Here is a 21,522-nt window from a genome sequence, read left to right as displayed (position 1 = left end):
TATTTGAAGAATTTCTTCATAAGATTCGGTTGAGGTTTCAAGGGCTATGGTTTTCCCTTTATCCTTCCTTTGTAAATCAAGGTTCATCTCAAAAGTTATGAGAGAACTCATTAATTCATCCAGATTGATCATTGAGGTGTCTTTTGATTCTTCAATAGCACAAACTTTGACATTAAATCTTTCAGGGAGAGATCTTAGAACCTTGTTCACCAATCTTTCATTAGGTATGGGATCTCCTAGACCATGTGATTCGTTTGAGAGTTGTCTCAACCGGCAGTCATACTCAAGAATAGAATCCTTGTCCTCCATTCTCAGGCTTTCAAATTTTGATGCCACCATCCTTAACCTGGTTTTACGCACACTTGCTGATCCTTCACAGTGTTTCTGAAGTATCTCCAAGCATCTTTTGCGCATACACAATTGGTGATTAAGTTAAACATCCTTGTGTCAACAGATGAGAATATAGCATTAAGAGCCTTGGAATTAAAGTTTGAAGTTTGCACTTCATCGATAGTCCATGTACTTTCGGGTTTGAGCCGAGTGTCTCTATTAGCATCTTCAAGTTTTGGTGGGCTCCAACCATCGAGTACACGTTGCCAAGCTCTTTCTTCAATAGATTTTATAAAGACCCTCATCTTTACTTTCCATAACGCATAGTTTGATCCATCCAACACGGGAGGCCTAAAAACAGTATTTGATGAGTTTTCCATAATCCTTTTTCACACTGAAAACAAAACAAAACATGATCTCACTTAGTAGCGTCAAGTGGAAGCTCTGATACCAATTGAAAGTTTCGTTTTCCTAGGGTGAAAGTGACGAGGGTGAGTGTTGTGTGAATCAGAATATAGGTGTTGTGCGTAGGTGTTGTAACACCCACGATAACATGCAGCGGAAGTTATAATTTTAACACATCAACACGTAACAGTAATATAAATAATACGAGAGACGAGATGTAAATTATGCACAAGTACAAAGTACTTGTGCGGTGCCTCAGGGCAAAATAATTCACTAAAAAACTTGTAAGTTTACAAAAACCAATACTAGTGAAAGAATAAATCAACTCCCTTATTAAGGCGAGTAACCAATTGAATCCTAAACTTCTAACCAAGCATATGACCAGTATACAATGGATGCATTAACCGAGAAGCAAATTGTCGAAAAAAAACATTCAACACACTAATCAAAACAGTGATTAGGTGTTGTATTCATGTAAGGTCAACACTTTCCGGCAACACGTTCACAATACCACGAGGTGGCTTTGATCTTAATAAATTTCTCCGAACACTTTCGTTTCTCGGTGAATTCTTTTCTGGTCCTCTCTACTCGTCCGGTTTCGTCACACCCGCCTTTCTCCTTGGAGTCTTAGTTAACCTTGACAACCAGCAATTTCATTAGGAAACAAACTCTTCTAAAATAAGGATAATATCTTAAAGATATCAAATCATAAAGATATTATAATATCATATCAAATAATCAAGATTTGCTCATGTCTAGAAAGGCAAAATATCAAAGATAATCATGGAAGGTAAATCAAGGAATAAAATTCCTTTCACACACGATTGAAAATTTGTTTGTGTTTTCAGTTTGAGCTCTATATGTAATGTAATTAATGCGGGGTTAATGCTGATTGATGATGTATTCCTTGTAGAATGGATGAGCCAAAACCAGATTATGGGCACATAATTGAGGTTGCGGCTGATGCCCCTGCAGCAGAGAGTGGCTACGTTGGAAGCAAGGGTTGTGCAGGATTTTCCTGTGGTTTCACCGGTTCCCCATCCACCAGTTCTAAAGACGCACAAGAACGGTGTGCTTCAATCAAGAAACTCTTGATAGATGTTGGATTATGCATTGTGTTTATGATAGTTGAAATTGTTGGTGGGATAAAAGCCAACAGTCTCGCGATATTGACCGATGCAGCTCATCTATTATCAGATGTTGCAGCTTTTGCTATATCATTGTTTTCACTATGGGCCGCGGGGTGGGAGGCGAATCCGAAGCAGTCTTATGGCTTCTTTAGGATTGAGATATTGGGGGCGCTTGTGTCCATTCAGTTGATATGGCTTCTTTCTGGGATTCTGGTATATGAGGCCGTTGTTCGACTCATACAGGACACGGGCGAGGTTCAAGGTTTCCTGATGTTCTTGGTTTCTGCTTTTGGTTTAGTTGTTAATATCATCATGGCTGTCTTGCTTGGACATGATCACGGGCATGGCCATGTACATGATCACGGGCATGGCCATAGTGATGATCACGACCACAACCACAACCACGACCACGACTCTAAGGATGACACAACACATGATCATGAGCACCACCATCCTCATGACGGAGACCAAAGTGAGCCTCTGATCAAATCGAAACAAGGGCGTGACAAGAAGCAGAGGAACATAAATATTCAAGGGGCTTACCTTCATGTGCTTGGAGATTCAATACAAAGTGTTGGCGTCATGATTGGTGGGGCTATTATTTGGTATAAACCCGAGTGGAAAATCGTTGATCTGATTTGTACGCTCATTTTTTCTGTACTTGTGCTGTGGACAACAATCAAGATGCTACGTAAGATTCTTGAGGTTCTCATGGAAAGTACTCCGAGAGAGATTGACGCAACAAGGGTCGAAAGGGAGCTTTGTGAAATGGAGGAGATTGTGGCGATTCATGAATTGCATATATGGGCTATTACAGTTGGTAAATTGCTGTTAGCTTGCCATGTTAAAGTTATGCCCGAGTTTGATGCTGACAAGGTTTTAGACAAGGTGATCGAGTATCTTAAGAGGGAATATAACATAAATCATGTCACTATCCAGATAGAAAAAGATCAGATTCCCAGAATCTAATTCGAATTCTGATATTATATGTTTAAATGTTACGTAAATGCGATGGAGGGCTCTCTGAACCTTTGGCATCTGATCTTTCGTGGTGGATTATAGAAACTCATGCGTGTGTCCTTCTGAGAAATTCCTGTAATTTTGTTGCCTAGCTATTCTTGGTTTTATTGGCATTCCTTGTTTGAAGTTGCTCAGGCGATTATGCCTAATGTACTTGCCTCCCAATGTTGCTATGCCCCAAGAAATCGAGCTTTCGTGGTCGCACGTGTCTGTCGTTCTTCTTGCAAGTGGACATTCGAAGGCGTTGCTTTGATTGTTTTTCCACATATGTTTCATATAGTTTTCACATTCTTGTAATTTTTTCAATTTTGTTAGTTTGTTATCTTGAGAGTTAAATTTGTGTGTTAGCTTGATGTTCCTCCATATGCATCGGATTTGGCTTCATTCAAGTGTTATATGTAAACTAGTTATACTCATTTTGTTGGTCCAATGGTATGAAAATCCTAATTATAAAAATATTTCCATTACTTAAAAATACTAAAAGTTTTCTCACTTAAAATCCCGTTTCCCAAAGTTGAATAAATATTAAGAATGACCTTGATAATGTTAAAGTGCAGATTACACAAAATATGAATTGGAAGAAAAGAGATTTTATTGCTGTATCTCAAGTGTTTACAATTAACAAATGACTTGCTATTTATAGTAGCAGTAAACTAAGAAACGTAAAGGGTCTAAAACACGCTTACAAAGGAAATCAAATACACTATCTAACACACCCCCCTCAAGCTTGGTACAATTTGCAAAGACCAAGCTTGGACAACAAAAATAATGGTGTTCTTTGCTCAGACTTTTTGTGAAGATATCAGCAAGTTGATGAGCTGTAGAAATATGAGCGTGAAACAGTATTCTGTTTTTTTGTGCGCCAAGAGATTAAAGAAGTACCAAGTTGAATGCAAAAACCGGTCAAGGAGCGTCGAGACATGGGACAAGAGGCCCAATCAGAATCACAATAAGCTGATATTGTCAAGGAGTTAATGGAAGACAACAATATACCTAATCTAGGAGAGCTCTTCAAATATTTTACCACGCGAATGGCAGCATTCATGTGAGATGTCTTTGGGGAATGCATAAATTGACTTAGGTGCTGCACAACATAACAAATATCGGGATGTGTAATGGTAAGAATTATCAAGCGTCCAACTAACCGTTGATAAGCATCGTGATCAGTAAGAATTGGATCAGCAGTTGAACCATTAGAAGACTGAGTGATAAGAGAGTCTAATTCCACAGTGGTTAATTTTTTGTGTTGCTCCATCGGGGTATCAAAAGGTTTGCTCCCAGAAACACCAACGTCCTCAATAAGTTCTAATGCATACTTGCGTTGGTTAAGAAATATACCCGCAGGAGAATGAGCCACCTCAATACCCAAAAAATATTTCAATCTCCCAAGATCACGGATTTGTAAATGGGAGTGTAAAAAACTCTTCAATGCAGCGATCAAATCCTCACTATTACCTGTAATCACAATTTCATCCACGTAGACAACAAGAATCACAATGTAGGAAGAATCTTTTTTAACAAATAAAGAGTGATCATGTTGTGATTGTTCATATCCTTCCATATGCATAATGCTGGCAAACTTGTGATTCCACTGCCGAGATGCTTGCTTAAGTCCATATAAGGATTTCGCAAGCGACACACCTTGTGCTTATTTTGAATATGATAACCAGGCGGCAAAGTCATGAAAATTTCTTCATCCAAGTCACCTTGAATGAAAGCATTGGCAACATCCATCTGAAGAAGAGGCCACTGGTAAGCTGCCGCTAAGCTCAACAAACACCGAATGGTGACTATCTTGGCCGTAGGTGAAAAGGTATCATGAAAGTTTATGCCAGGTTGCTGTGTGTACCCCTTGGCAACCAGACGTGCTTTAAATTTGTCCACGGTCCCATCAGGTTTATGCTTAACTTTGTACACCCAACGACATCCAATGGGTTTGGCATGGGGTGGAAGATCAATGACATCCCAAGTATGATTTGATTCCAAAGCAGCAAGCTCCAAATCCATGGTTGATTTCCATCTAGGTTCTTGAATTGCCTCATGATAAGAATGAGGTTCACGGGTAGAGGAAATGTTAGCCACAAAATGTTGGTAGGAAGGGGAAAATTTTGAATAAGAAATATGATTGGATAAAGGATATATACATTGGGAAGATGGATTATGAGAAAGATTGGAACAAGAAAAATCTTTGGTCCAGTTAGGTGCCACTCGGGTCCTAGAAGAACGGCGTAAAGGTGGGAATATAGTAGGATCATTCAGCTGTAATGAGGAAGAATCAATTAGCTGCAATGAGGAAGAATCAGATAAAGAGGATGGATTGTCAAGAGACTCTGAAATAATAGAATGATGGGGAAATGGTGGAACATTAGAAGGTGGTGTAGCAAAGGGAAATATGGATTCATGAAAAACAACATCTCGGGAAGTAGTAAACTTTCGACTCTCAAGATTCATGACCCTGTATCCCTTTTGTACATTGGAGTAACCCATGAAAACACATGCTGCTGCACGAGCGGAAAACTTATGATCAAGATGAGATGATGTGACATAACAAAGACAACCAATTGTTCGCAAATGATTATAAGAAGGGACTTTATGAAATAAGGTTTCAAAAGGAGTTTTATTGGATAATAATGGGCTTGGTGTTCTGTTTATGATATAAACAGCAGCTAAACACAATCTCCCCAAAATCTAATGGGAAGGGAAGCTTGAAACCGCAAGGCTCGTGCAATTTCAAGAATATGTCTATGCTTGCGTTCAACTACCCCATTTTGTTGAGGTGTATACGGGCAAGAACTAAAATGAATCACACCAAGAGAAGAAAGAAAGTCTCGGCATTCAGTTTTGAAAAAATCTGCAGCATTATCATTTCGGATCGATTGAACTTTAGCTGAAAATTGGCGGGTGACTAAAGCAAAAAACTGTTTGAGCAAACTCAAAACCTCGAGTTTAGAATGCATGAGAAATGCCCAAGTACCCCGAGAAAAATCGTCAACAATAGTTAAGAAATATCTCTCCCCATTATAAGTAGGTGTATTGAAGGGACCCCAAACATCTACATGTATGAGCTGAAAGGGGCGCAATGACTTAGAAACACTCATTTTGGGAAACACTAATCTTGTTTGTTTTGATTGTGGACAAATTGTACAATGAGTTAAGGACAAATCCTTGGAAAAAATGGTAACAATGACATTTGAGAAATAGACATGTGGCCTAAGCGCTTATGCCAAACATCACAGTCAATAGAACACTTAGGACCAACAGGACTTTTCTGAACATGTAAAGTATTACAACGTGAATTAAAAGGTGAAAGTAGGAGTTCAGTACTAGCTATTTGCTGAAAGATATGATTGTTGGTGAGATGATACAACCCATTGCTCTCTTTACCAATCCCAAGTATCTTCCCATTCGTTAGGTCCTGAAATAGGCAAAATCGTGGAAAGAAAAGGACAAAACAATTATGAGTTTTAGTGAATTTAGACACGGACAAAAGGTTAAATTGAAAATGAGGAATGCAAAGGACATTAGATAAGGTAAGATAGGGTGAGAGTTTCACTGAGCCAATGTGACTAATAAAGAGTTTACTACCATTAGGCAATCGAACAGAACTTGAGGAGTCTGCCATGGACTTAGGACATTGCAAAATAGATGAACAACCTGTCATATGTTCATTGGCACCAGTATCTATAATCCAGTCATCAGAAAACTGTGGCAAATTACCTGCCATGTTAGCAACTGGATCCGTAGGAGTGTGAATGCCCTTAGCCCCTAACAACTTCATGATTTCCGCATATTGGGCTGAAGTAAATACTGGAACTGGAGAACTGACAGTAGTAGATTCTTCAACATGAGGATGATGATCCTCTGCTAAATTTGCATTCACTGGTGGTTTCCTAGATTGGCCATATCCTCTGAAAATTTTCTTATTGTCAAAACGAGGTTGCTGCCCATGAAGACGATGGCCTGGGGGATATCCAACTAATTTATAGCAGTTGGCTTTAGTATGGTCTGTCCATTTGCAATACTCACAAAAGTCTGAATTAGAATGTTGAGTCTGATATTTCCTTGGTTCTTCTGACCTGTACTGTGAAGAATAAAACACAGAAGCTGGTTGTGTGTTTGTTGGAATCAAGGAACGATGTGTTTCCTCTTGTGATATAATGGAAAAAGCTTGTCCAACATTAGGAAGGGGATCCATCATGAGGATTTGACTTCGAATTGCCATATAGCTGTCATTCAAACCGATAAGAAATTGCAATAACCTCTGCTGATGTTCATGCTTCAAGTATTGCTTGGCAGTATCACATTCACATGAAGGCAGAGTGACTAGAGAAGCATATTCATCCCAAAGATGTTTTAATTTTGAGTAATAAACAGAGATAGTGTTATTACCTTGTACCAATCGACTGATATCACGGTGAATAGAGAAGATGCGTGAACCGTTTACCTTGTCAAATTGCTCTTTCAAATCAGACCACACTACTGAAGCATCGGTGGAATAGACGATTCCTCCAAAAATATCTTTAGAAACTGTATTCATGATCCATGAAAGAACCAATGCATTACAGCGCTCCCACTGATTCAAAGTCGCATGTCCAGATTCCGGTCTCGGATATGATCCATCGATAAAACTGATTTTGTTCTTAGCTCGTAATGCAATAAGCAAAGCTCGACTCCAGACACCATAATTTTCAACTCCCAGCAGCTGATCATTCACTAGATTCATCCCCGACATGTCCGAAGGATGCAAAAATAAAGGATCATTGAAAGCATTTATGTTTGCCATTACGAAATTAGGAAATCAAACCACCCGCAATCGGAAACAATTCTGAGATCAAAATCGAACACTGAATCTGGAAAAAAAATTGTGGCGATTCTGATTACAAATTCATGAATCGCAGCAAGCTAAGCGAAATCAATAATTCTCAATTCATCATTGGAATTGATTGATTAATTGCTCTGATACCATGTTAAAGTGCAGATTGCACAAAATATGAATTGGAAGAAAAGAGATTTTATTGCTGTATCTCAAGTGTTTACAATTAACAAATGACTTGCTATTTATAGTAGCAGTAAACTAAGAAACGTAAAGGGTCTAAAACATGCTTACAAAGGAAACCAAATACACTATCTAACAGATACAATAGAATTCCATGATCGAAAGTCACTTATTTATGTTAATATACTTGAAATTTATGGACATTTCCCAAAAAAATAAAAATAAAAATTGGTGTGAGTTCTGAAAATGTTGGAATTTGTTGCAATTGTATGGAAAAACGTAAAAATTCAAATTGGAATTGACATTCAAATTCGTGAATTGAATCATTCCATGATAGCCTGGTTATAATGGTAATGGAATTAATTTTACGTAATATTTTACCGTTTACAAATATCTAAAACAATTTGTAGAATATTAATGATATCCGGGTGAATTGGGTAGGGTGGGTCGGGCCAATATACCGAATTGGATAAGAGTTTTTGTTTAGGGATGTAAATATAAAAGTGTAAAACTATCTAAAATAAACTGAATCATATAAGCTGGAGAGCATTAACGATTCATTTACTGATTAATTACACGTTGAAGTCTTGTATATATATATACCAGTGATAAATTACTAGTTCTACGTCTAAGTCCGGAATCACCATTTTAATCACCATCTCTCATTCTCTTCTTGACCCTGGTCCTGTCCCACCTGTTGTCATGTACACATACAAACACAACAACAGCTAAATAACTCCGGTGAGAATAGAATTCTCAGTATAAACAATGTATACATGCAATGTATAAAATCATAAACATTTATTAAAAGCATGAATCATAATCTGAAACATAAATCGATACAAACATGTAACATAATCGATACAAGTCTGTAAATCAAGCTCTGACTCTTATTCTTTGACTCGACTCAATCTGGCCTAGTCTAGGGATCCCGGTTGAATAAGAACGCAACAACTCACCTACTCTCCTCAGCTAGATGGTGGTACGTTCTTATTCTCAGACTTTGGTACACTATATCGAATATCTGCAATAGAAGCTGATATGCATTCTAAGCAACATCGATATAAACCAAACGTCCAGCGACCTGGCACCTCTGCCAACTTGGCACATCTGCCAAAGACTCTATGTCTTAAATCAATCGTCTAACTCATGCTTTCTATAAATCCATAGAACAAGCATATAAATGCAATGAATTCAAATATTTGAGCAAATAAGTATGTGGTTTTAGAGAAACTCAAGTCAAATCTAACTCGAGTCGATCTCCCGGTTAACATTGGTTTATACCTTTCTTTTTGTAATCTCGGTCTGAAGAAATGGAAGTTCTGAATTCAAAGCTGTCAATACAATCTGAAATGACATATTCGACAAGTACAATATCAATATACCATCCAAATCAAATATGTTCTGATCAATCTTAATCTGATTCAAAATCAACGGCATAACGGCACTAGAATGATGTCTCCGGTAACTCAACAACACGAGATATCAATTACAATTCATAACCAATAGCCAATACAATCCATAATTAATCAATAATCGCAATTTCAATACCAAATTTGTATATCTCAATCATATCAATTCTGAAAATCATAACAAATGCATAAACAGTCCGTTCTTCGATCTGACTTCGAATATACGATTATTGATATCACCAGAACACATAATAATAATCAAATCACAATTCCTCCAAAATCATAATTTCAAATCATATAAGAAATCAATAAAACTTACGTCCTGTAGTAGCTGTCGATGAGAGAATCACAGAACTGTGTTCGGATAAAAAATCTGATAACCGGATCTTTCAAAATCACGATTCTAAAATAAAATGAAGCTTGAGGGTTTTCAATGGAATCTCGGTGCCTTCTCCGCTGAATTCTGAAGTTGGAAATGAAAGATTAACATTTAAGTTGCATGGTAAAGATAAGTGTCGCACTCAAATCCCATTAATTGCACTTTAGCCCGTGAAATCTTTACTATTTGCAATTCAGCCCTCAATAACTCTTTTTAATTTCATTTCAATCATAATTAATTACAAAAACCGTGGAATCTAATTCATCATTCCAAAATTCGTAAATTAAATAATCTCGGATTAAAATGATATAATCTCGGGCCTTACATTATTGTTGACAAAATCTGGAAATCCAAATTGAAAGTTGAATTAATATCTTTTTTATTAAAAAAATAATTAATATATTTTCTTTTACCTAACAGTTACTACGTGACATTAAATCAATGCACTAAAACATAAAAATCGACATACTTTAAATTTTCATTGCATTTCATATATTCAATTAACATTGGGACAATATTTTTTCTATGACTAAACCATTCACTAAAACTTTGCAAAATATTAATTATTTATTTTTCTTTATTCCAATAAACATCTTTCCAAATTTAGGATGTTAAATTTAATATTTACATTAAATAATCATAGTGTTAATTCAAAAATTCGTTATTTTATTGTTCTCAATACATTTGTTTTTCATCGTCAAATGTATTAATCCACTTATTGTTATATACAAAGTATAATAATAATTTTTTTAAATTGATAACATTTAAGATTAGGTGCTTTTAAAAAAAAATTACTAAGATATATTTAAAAACTGATAAATGATGAAATTAAATTTGAAAACAAGATAAAAATTAAGAAATTGTAGAACACTAAAGTGTATGAATTTACACTTGCGCATTGACAAAATATAAGGTGAATCCACTAGTTATACTGAGTGATATACTTATATATATGAATTTCATTAAGCTTATCCCATTATAATATTTTTATTAACTCATTTTTTCCTTCATTTTGTTCTCCACTAACTTTGCATTGAGGCAGTCAACCAATGTGGCTAATTCAAACATTAAATTTTTATTTTGTTTACTAAATAGTGTCCTTTACTCTCACAAACTTCATCAATCTTTAATGATGCACAATCATAACCGTCGACTTATTCCACTCGATAAGTGATAATCACTTAGAAAATATAAGGAAAAGTTGTTCAGTGCATCATCAAATGATCACTCATCTGTATGAATATACATATCTATGCCCTTGCTAATAAAACGTGGGGTTTACATCACATATACTAGTATCAAGCTCGAGCGATCTTCATCCTTATTTTAGGCGACTGAATCGACTATGATCCAGTTTAGAATATACATTATGCTTCCAAATGAGTTTTATGATATTATGTTGAGAGACAAACCATATGGCACTTATTATATATTCAAGGACTTATCTATAAACTTGTATGAATACACAGATAAAATAAATGTCATAACTAGATAAAATCATAAAATATTATTAAAATAAAGATTATTTTTACACAAGCGTCAATAAAGTCTAAGTGACAAGTTGGCTCGCTGACACCTATTGCTCTGTTGTTAACTACCAACAGATCTCAAACACATTTCTTCACGTTACTTCTCAAACAATGGTCCTGCAGGGGGCTTTGTCAGTAGATCAACAACATTATCTACAGAGGCGACTCTCTCTATTAATATGTCTCATCTTTCCACAATCTCCGGGATTATGTGGAACTTCCCATTATATATTTTGATAGCTTATGAGACCTCGATTCCTTTGCTTGTGCAACGGCACTGGTGTTGTCGCAGTAGATTGGGACAAGATCAAGTCCTTGAGGAATGATACCCAAATCTTGAACGAAATTCCTCATCTAAACAACTTCATTTGCTGCAGCCGATGCAAATATACCGCCATAATTAAAAATTAAATGGACACCTTTATCAAATTATCTAATTTATTAGTACTTAAATTTCTTGTAAAAATAATTTTACCATAAATAACAAAAATCATTTTTTAAATATATTTATTTTATAAGAAAATATCATGATTTTATTAAAATTATTTTCAAGGACAAAATTATCCAATTTTCATAAAATATAAACTTTGACCCATAATTTTAAAAATAAAAAAATGGAACGCGAGCCCAAACTTATTGAGCCCATGAGCTAGGGACTGCCCGAGACTATCTCGGGCATCCCCATTTCTGCCCAAAATGTTGCCTGCCGGCAACCCAAAATTTTTGGGCAGCTGCCGACGGGCAACACTGATTCGCGAACTCTTGGAACTAACACATAGCGAAGAACGGAAATACCAACTCAACTAATTCAGCTAGAGAAAGAGAGTCATTGATTGTAGGATGCAATATAAATATTCTATGACTTCTGTTTTTCAAGACAAGAATTCATTTGGAGCCTTGAGCAATGAGAACTAAGGGGACATGCTATGATTCTACGAAGTCAAGAGAATTTTTTTGACTCAATTTGTTACATTTCGTAGTTTTCTCATCACTTTTTGTTTAGATAAATATTTTTTTAAAAGATACAATTTTATGCTTTCAGCTTTCTTTTAAAAATTCATATCATCTAGAGTTTCTCGTTACATTTGTTTATGCATGGAAAAATATCTAAATTTCTCAAAAGTATCCTTAAAAGATGTTAAAGAAAAAGATTAAAAAAAATTCAATGAAGATCCTTTGATATGGTGGGATAAGAACCAACTCCAAGTCAGTCTTAAAATTAAGGAAGACAAGGAATATGAGATTTTTAGATGCAAACATATCCCGATGAACATAGTTGATCAAAGGGATATGCAGATTATAAAAAAAGAACATCTGGACCTTGGTTTAATCAAAGCGGAGATTTCACCATATAATAGTCCAGGCTTTCTTGTAAGAAATCATGGTTAGATAAAAAGAAATAAACAAAAAATAATTATTAATTACCAAGAAACTAATAAGATTATGGAGTTTGATAGATATTTTATACATATTAGAGAACATTTAATCAGTTGCATATGCAAAGCCAAAATTTTCTCTAAATTTAATTGTAAGTCTGGTTTCTATCAGATTCAGATGTATGAAGAAAGCAAGAAATTCACAGCATTCTCCACTCCTCAAGGACACTATATTGCAAGTCTTACTAAGGAGATTGGATAATTCACACAAGATATTTTAAAGAAAGATGAATAATCTATTTAAAATTATTTTAATTTATGTTTGTTTATATTGATGATGTTTTAATAGCATCTAAAAATATAGATGAACATTTCAAGCATTTAGAGATTTTCTCTGAAGTGTGCACAAAAGAAGGACCAAACTTATCTGAAAAAAGTAGTAATTGCCAAAATAAAGATTGAATTCCTTGAAATTGAAATCGATGAGTCATAGATAGTTCTACAAGAACACCTAATGGAAAAAGTGCAGAATTTTCCAGAAATTCTCAAAGACAAGAAACAACTACAAAGCTTTTTAGGAGTTTTTAATTTTGTTGGGATGTTCATTAAGCACCTAGCAAAACATAGAAAGGTATATAGTCGATTGTTGAAAAAATATGAAAGATTCATATGGACAGAGGAACACAGAAAAAGACTTAGCCAACTAAAGAAGATTTGTAAAAATCTTCAAAAAATAGTTATTCTACAAGTTGAAGATGATATGACATTATATACATATGTCAGTGATCATTGATGAGCAACAGTTCATACGAAGCTCACATTAGATGGAGAACGACCATGCATGTATTGTAGTGATTTATTCTCTAATGCAGAAACCATAAGATGACATATCAACGAGAAGGAATTTAATGTGGCAAAAAAGGGCTTTTAAAAAATAGAAATTATTTTTATTGGCAAAGAAATTTATCTTAAAGGTTGATAATACATAAGTAAAAGATTTATTAAAGAATAGAATTGAATCTAAACCTAAGAAAGCTAGAATTTTAAGAACGTAAGTATTATATCAAAATTATATTTTTGATATTATTATTATTAAATCTCATGAAAATATTTTTGAAAATTTTTTAACAAGAGATGGACAACGGTGATATTGTTGTCATCATAAAAATGTAGAGAAATTTGAGGTAACATCTTTGAATGATTCAAAACGAGTTTAACAAGCTTGACCTAAATGTATAAATTGCTGGTAGGCTACAGTAAGCCGATAAGAGAATTGTCTCTTATCGAATTACATGTTGTATACAAGTTTATACTCATTTATGATATGTAATGCAAAGACCTATCATCCATCATCTTAGACATTGAGAATCCCCTAACTTCCCAAATAGAGAGTTTTTTAGTACATGACACTATACATGTAGTAGGGAATTCAAGTAACCCTAGCACAAGTGTTACGTCGAGATCATTTCCAGATGAGTCGGGTAAAAAAATTGAAATTCCAAATCCTTATCTTTAGTTTTCAAATCAACCATTCACCTCGGAGGTTTAAGAGGGAGATATCAACATCAGACCTCATACATACAATGGTAAATCTAATGTTGGAACTAATGAATCTGCGGTTTCTATATTTAATGTATGCAAACAGAACTTGGAGAAATTGAAAACAAGAATATTCTATAACCCAATCACAACCCGGGTTGATGTAAAAGGAAAATATCACAGGGTATGGATGAAACCGAACTCATATCTAAAGGAGGTCAAGGTATGGTATGAATTTGAGGCTCTTGCCTCAGTTTATACTACATCAACCAGCTTCCCAGAAATCTTAGGATTACCAAAGTAGATGCAGGACGCAGTGCACGAGACATGGACAAACAATGATTTGTCCAGAAGAGATATTTTGGAACTGTATTTTTTCAGTATAACACCAGAACCTACAGAGAAAGGTTTACACGAAGCATTTCATTTAATCAAGCTTATGAGACTAGATATGAACATCCAGAAGTTCATAAAGGATCCACCAGATTGACGAACTGGTGTTATCTCTAAATCCGAATGACATTACCACCTGATCAAATTTATATTGACATGTACGAAAATATAAGCATCAATATATTTTTCTTCAAAGTCGACTTTCATTTTCTGAGTGAACATACTAAATTAATTTGCATTTAATTTCATAATTACATGCATGCATATTTTTGATGTCATTTAAAATATTGATGCTCAATTTATAAATCTTATCAACCAAGGAGCCAATATCAATCACATTTGAATTTCGGAAAAAACTTGAAAGTTTCACTACCAGATGAATAAATTAAATGCTTAATTTGTCCAAAAATATCGAACCCGAACATGTTCGCCAAGGAAGCAGATTAGGGAATCCTTATCATCATGTTCTTCCAGAAATTGACTATCACGTCCTCTTTAGCGAAGTCTCGGAACTAACACGTAGCGAAGATAGGAAATACCGACTCAACTAATTCAGCTAGAGAAAGAGAGTCATTGATTGTAGGATGCAATATATATATATATATATATATATACAGGGACGGATTTATTCAAGGGCTGTACTGGGCTGTAGCCCAGCCCTTAAAAACCGTCGCGAATATTTGCGACGGTTAGTAAAACCGTCGCCGATTTAAATCGGCGACGGTTTTACAAACAGTCGCTATTAGCGATTGTTTTTTGGAAAACCGTTGCTAATAGCGACGGTTGTTTCGAAAACCGTCGTACATCAATGTCTTAATCCAATCACGTCCCGTCCATTTACAAGGCTGAGACCAAATTCATCCCATATCCTCTGATCCGCCCCACCTAAATTCTACAAAATTTCTCTCCCAAGTCCCAAGCTCTTTAGCGACAGAATAGAATTGCGGACTCCCGAAGAAATCGAATTGCTCATCGGCAAGGCAACAACCTGCCAACAATCCAGGTAAGAATCGGGCAATCGGCTATACATTTTTTATTTTGTTTTTTATAGCTTCTCTGTGCGTGATTTATGGTTTTTTGATTGTTTGTTGTTGAGTTGTTGATTGACTATTACTTGTTTATTTGTTTAATAATTATTTTATTCTTGTTTAGGATTATAACTTGAACTATTTCAAAATGGAACATCAATCTGCTGCAAAGAAAGGAAAAACATTGATATCCTCTTTCTTTAAGAAGAGAGATCGTCAAGCTAGTGAAGCATGTGTTTATGTTATGTGGACGATCAAGTGTTTATGTTATGTTGACTAGATTGATTCATCTTGTTTTGACATTACCTGTGTCTACTGCCACTACTGAGCGGGTTTTTTCAGCAATGAAGCATGTGAAGACGGCACCTCGCAATAAAATGGAGGATGACTTTCTTGCCGATTGTTTGACACTCTATATTGAACGAGATTTAGCTAAACATATTGATGTAAATTCTATTATTGATGAATTTTATGTTTTAAAATCTCGTAGGACACAACTTCGTTGAACGATATAATGTAAATTTTTTTTAATAATATATAACTTATCATATTGAGTTCAAACCCCCCCCCTCCCCCCAACTTTTATTCCTGGATCCGTCCCTATATATATATATATATATATATATATATATATATATATATATATATATATATATATATATTATATATTCTATGACTTCTGTTTATCAAGAAAATAATTCAATTGGAGCCTTGAGCAATGGGAAGTAAGGGGACATGCTACGATTCTACGATGTCACGAGAAATATTTTGACTCAATTTATTACCATGTTATGATTTCGTAGTTTTCTCATCACTATTTGTTAAGATAAATTTTTTTAAAAAACATACAATTTTATGTTTTCAATCCTAATAATTTTAGGTAAAATTATTCAATGGATGAAACTCGTCAAAATTTTGGTGGGAGAAAATAGAGATTTAACCAATTTTATGGGTCGACATATTAGCTCAAGATTTATTGCGGGATAATTTCAATTTGATCTTTGGAGCCATCGAAATTAACTCAAGTTTCATTGAGATCAAAATTGTTCTTCGTCCAAATAAAAAGAATTTAAAATATAGTTATTCGAAATTTATGGGAAATCGATTTTTTTTTTGGTTCGCTGACTTATTTTAATTTATTAAGACTTCAAAGTTTGGTTTTGATACATTAATTTTAAATTTTTGGTTATTTTCTTTCAATTGTTAATGTGATATCTGAGAAGTCAATAATTTCGATGTCACGACAACATTTTTAATGTCTTATCATCGTTTTTCGATGTCAAATACAAAAGTAGTTGAAAACTAAAAATCAATATATCAAATCTAAACTTTGAAAAATTAGTGTACTAAAACTTAAAATACAGAAAATATATTTTCGGAAATTTATGGACATAAAAAACTCGGAGTGTGCCGCTGTGTTCCCTGATTTTCTTCTCGCAAAAAACAAACATGTAGTAAATAAATAAATATTCTAAATGGAAGAGAAATGCTTCCGCCCAAAGATTTTTCGAGAATTTTCCGACAAACCGGAGGAAAAAGGTAGCATTTCCAACGAAAGGGTTCAATCCTTTTCAAGTCCATAATCTTCCGAAACATTGCTAAAAAGAAGTCCGAAAGAAATTTGTTTTGTTTTGTTTTGTTTTGTTTTGTTTTGCCCACAATTTGTGAGTAATATTCAGACATTCAATGCTCTCGAATTGGAAGAAATTTGTTGGAATTGGGATATGCACAATTTTTTCGAATCACCTTGCAATTCCTATTTCTTCCCCTTGTTTTGAATATATTTGTAACACCCCGAAAATTTCAGGTCTACATAATCTTCCGAAACATTGCTAAAAAGAAGTCCATAATCTTCCGAAACATTGCTTATAAAAACAATATCACGGAATGGTCATGGCTATTCTATATATTAAGGGATAGTTTGGTGTCCTTGATAACTAAGTGATTAATAATTTATCCCTCTTCAACCTATATTTGGTTCATTTTTTAAAAGTCCACAAAAACTAGATGGGCCCGTGATGATGTTGGTCTAGCATGGAGAAGACATCCCACCAAATGTTAGTGATATCTGCATGATAAAATAATAAATAATATGAAAAGACATTATTAACCCCCAAAGTTTGATGCTTTTTCATAGATTTGTCATACTATATTCCGTACTTTGGTTTTATTTTTTTTAATATGCGATGGTTTTAATTTGCCTTTGTTGTTTGGTATCTCTTTGTTTAAATATTTTAAATGCATTTAAGTTAATGTTTATTAAATACATACATATATACAAATATATATATATATATATAATATATATATATATATATATATATATATATATATATATATATATATATATATATATATATATATTATAGCATAATTTGGTGTGGCCGATGAATTTTTTTATTGTTTTCTAAATTCTCTCATTTTTTTAAAGGAAATAAAGATGAATAATTATTTTTAAAATTGTTTAAAATTATTCATCATTTATGATTTTATTTTATTTATTTCTAATATATATTTTTTAATAATTTTTTTAATTTAATCGGGATTTTAAAAAAATAAAAATAAGAATTGAGACATGCAATTACAAGATCTTGATAACAAAATATAAGTTTTTATAGTAGGGTTAATTTTGTCATTACAATTCAATATATAAATTTAATCACTCATCTTAAAATCATACCAAACATTCAACATATTATCTTATCATTATATTTATCCTTGATTTATCCTTATACTATATATCCTTTACTTATCCTATCCTATGTACCAAACTGTATCTAATGGGTTAATCGACTAAAATATTATAACGAAAGCAGTTATTCCTAACCCATAATGGTCTTCTGGACAGTTCCATGAGTGTTCCATCAAGCCATGGCCTTAATTGTTTGTAATGCAGTTTGAGTTGGGTGAGTGAGTTTCACATATTATAGAGTTCACAATAATGTTTTAGAGATCAGGCGTTACAAATTTGTTGGATCATGAGAAGTGATGTTCTCGATCCCTCTTTGTATTTCTTTACAATTGAACAATCGATAATTCAATGGATCAAAATATGACTTCGCGTATATGATATACACGTACTTTCAATTCCAAGAACACAACTATTAACAAGCTAAAAGAAGACACGCGATTTACGTGGTTCGATCAAGAATGATCTACGTCCAAGGGAGAATCTCATTAGGAAGACAATCCAGTATACACATTAAACAAAGAAAATCAGAATATGCAGCACTCAATACAATAACACTCTTGTTCTTCTCCTATGCATTTCAGAAGAACACACTTGTTTTGATTCTTTTGTGCTTTTGAAACTTCTGATTCTCTTCCCTTTATCTCATCTCTCTTTTCTTCAGATAGTATTCGGATATATATATATATGTGTCTTGATCCGATCATTCTGCTGGTTTATTTGAATCCAACTTCAGAGGTTTCAGGCCATTGATTTGATTCAATCAGTTTGTGAGCAACTGTCAATAACCAACTGTCCATTCTTGAGTCCTTCATGTGTTGATTTTATATTATTCTCCCATTAATTTTTGACACTATATTAACAAGAAGAGTAGCTTCTGACTTGGAAGGCTTTGATCAATCCACATGTTCATTCTGTTAGGTGCCATCATGTTGTTTTACCATCGGAATTGTTCCAAACAAGGTGGCGTTGGCAAATCATAATGCTAAGATCTATGGTGTAGAAGATCGTATTGATTTCATTGTAGCAGACTTTTCCCAACTTGCTCCTTTCTCGAAGGTATAGATTCCCTTTTAGGCCATTCCTTTTTTTTAAAAAAACTGAAATATGAATGTCCACCAATTTACAATGCTTCTGCTTCATTAATTTGTTCCAAATACGTGAGTAATATTCAGACATTCAATGCTCTCGAATTGGAAGAAATTTATTGGAATTGGGATATGCACAATTTTTTCGAATCACCTTGCAATTCCTATTTCTTCCCCTTGTTTTGAATATATTTGTAACACCCCGAAAATTTTAATTTCCACATAAACCACATGCGCAAGTTATTAAATTCTTTGTGTATTTTAATTAAATGTTTTAATTGCATAAATTAATTATGTTGTGCATATTTACATGTTTAAAATATACTTTTCTACATGGTTGCATTAAAATGAATTTTTAAAAAGGTTATTCGAGTTGCGATCGATGAACGGAGACCGAGGGCTGAAAAATAGAAAATGATTTTGTTTTTAATTATTTAAAATATGGATGATGCTTTTTTATTATTTTTGAAAATAAGAGGTTTTGAAGTGATTTTATACGTCGGGACGTAAATTTTATCGGTGTTGGATTTTTAATAAAAATACGAACTTTTTTGCAACCCGGCTATTAAATTCACAAACTTATTTTAACAAAACTATTTTAAAATTTTAATTAAATTCTAATTAAGACTAATGGACCTACTTTGTGTGCTTAATGGGCCTAAGCTTAATTAAGGAAATAATTAACTATATAATATACTAATCTACCCCATAATTCACCCCACAATTGTATGAAAACTCACGCCACTTTTCCTTGTGCAACACAAACACTTCCCATCAAAGTACACGACACACTCACACATTAATTTGAAGAAAAAATTTGGAAAGCTTCAAGGAATTTCAAGCCTAGGCCCTCCTCGTCGTCGTTCTTCATCGTCAACGAAAAATCGTGCGTTTAAAACGCAAATGCACGCCTTAATCTCCTTTTTCTCATCTTTCACACCATATTATGTGTTTGATACATGATTGCATGAAATACATGATGCAACTTTTATATTTTCGTTTTTATGGCTATACATGCACAAAACTAGTGTTTTCATCTTTTAAAACTCCTCATAATGATGCATAAAGGGGCTGCCATGGTAGGGATACTTGAAGGGATGTTTTTCCACATGTTTAAGGGTCCCTAGGTGTAGGTTTAAGGGCTGAAAAAAATAGGGAAGGAATAAAAACGAAAATAGACTCCTTAAGGGAAAGGACTCTTCGACTAGGAGTCTTTGAGGGTCACGGATGCTAGCTGCGGTTAGGGAAGGTCCACTAGACTTAAGTGGGCTGCATATGAGGGATGGGTAGAGGCTGGACATGGTGGTTAAGGGTTGGAGGCGAAGCTAGCCTAGGTTCGAATCATATTAGGACTAGGACTCTTGTGCAGAAAAACTCAGTAGCTTCCTAGGCATGTTCAAGGGACTTAATGGGCTGGAATTTGGTTGTATATGGGTTAGTTAGGTGTTATTAAGTTTTGGTCCAAGTTTGGTGAGTTTTGGTTAAGTTTCGAGTCCATACGAATCAAAACCGGGAAGTACGTCTAAGTTTAAAAAACGAATCGGGAAACGCCTAGATTTAAGCTTAATAAAATTATGAAAAATTATATTAAGCTAAAATAATTATTAAAAGTTAAGTTTTTAATTTGAGAATTTTATATTAAGTTTTGGTTTAATTCGAGATTAAAACGCAATAATACGTCTTATCTAAAGATTAAATTAAAAGTCCTCGATTTAAGCTAAATAAAAATATGAGAAAATTCATGTAAGCTTAAATAATTATTTGGGACATGTTAGAGTCAATAGAATTAAGAAAAAGTCAAAAACGAGAAATTTTACGTCTAGGGGTAAAACGGTCATTTTACACCTAGAGATTAGTAAACGTCATGGCAGTGCCCTGAATGCTGTTTTATGTGCTAATATTATTATTTTCAATGGTTATGGATGTTTATGGGATTTTATATGTAAAAATGAATATTTTAAATGTTGATGGAATTTTATATGTTTAGGGATTTTTGTGACGAAAGATTTATTTTAAATGTTTATGATTTAAAATGCTAAAATGTTATGTTTATGATGTTGAAATGTTTATTTAAAATGTTTATGTAATCTTTAAGATATGATATCATAATATCTTTAAGATATGAGATACTTATTTTAATAGAGTTTTTTTCTCTAATAACAGCAGCTTCCGTGTTTTAATAAAAAGAGTGAGGAGTTAGAAGATTGA

The 21,522-nt window shown here is 33.9% G+C and overlaps 1 protein-coding gene across 1 annotated transcript; it reads left to right on the top strand.

Annotated features, from left to right (window-relative positions):
* The first annotated feature begins 1,649 nt into the window (after positions 1 to 1,649).
* LOC140809900 (metal tolerance protein A1-like) lies at positions 1,650 to 3,121 on the top strand. Its single transcript, XM_073167679.1, has one exon. It carries the CDS (start codon positions 1,650 to 1,652, stop codon positions 2,832 to 2,834), a length of 1,185 nt encoding a protein of 394 aa, XP_073023780.1. The 3' UTR covers positions 2,835 to 3,121.
* Positions 3,122 to 21,522: the final 18,401 nt, after the last annotated feature.

Source organism: Primulina eburnea, chromosome 13 (genome assembly GCF_022965805.1).
Source record: "Primulina eburnea isolate SZY01 chromosome 13, ASM2296580v1, whole genome shotgun sequence".
Lineage (NCBI taxonomy): Eukaryota > Viridiplantae > Streptophyta > Magnoliopsida > Lamiales > Gesneriaceae > Primulina > Primulina eburnea.
Note: the sequence above shows the minus strand (reverse complement) of the source record. Positions and strands in the feature narration are given on the sequence as shown.

Coding starts and splice junctions, on each gene's coding strand:
- LOC140809900 (XM_073167679.1), top strand. CDS start 1,650: ATGGATGAGCCAAAACCAGATTATGGGCACATAATTGAGGTTGCGGCT.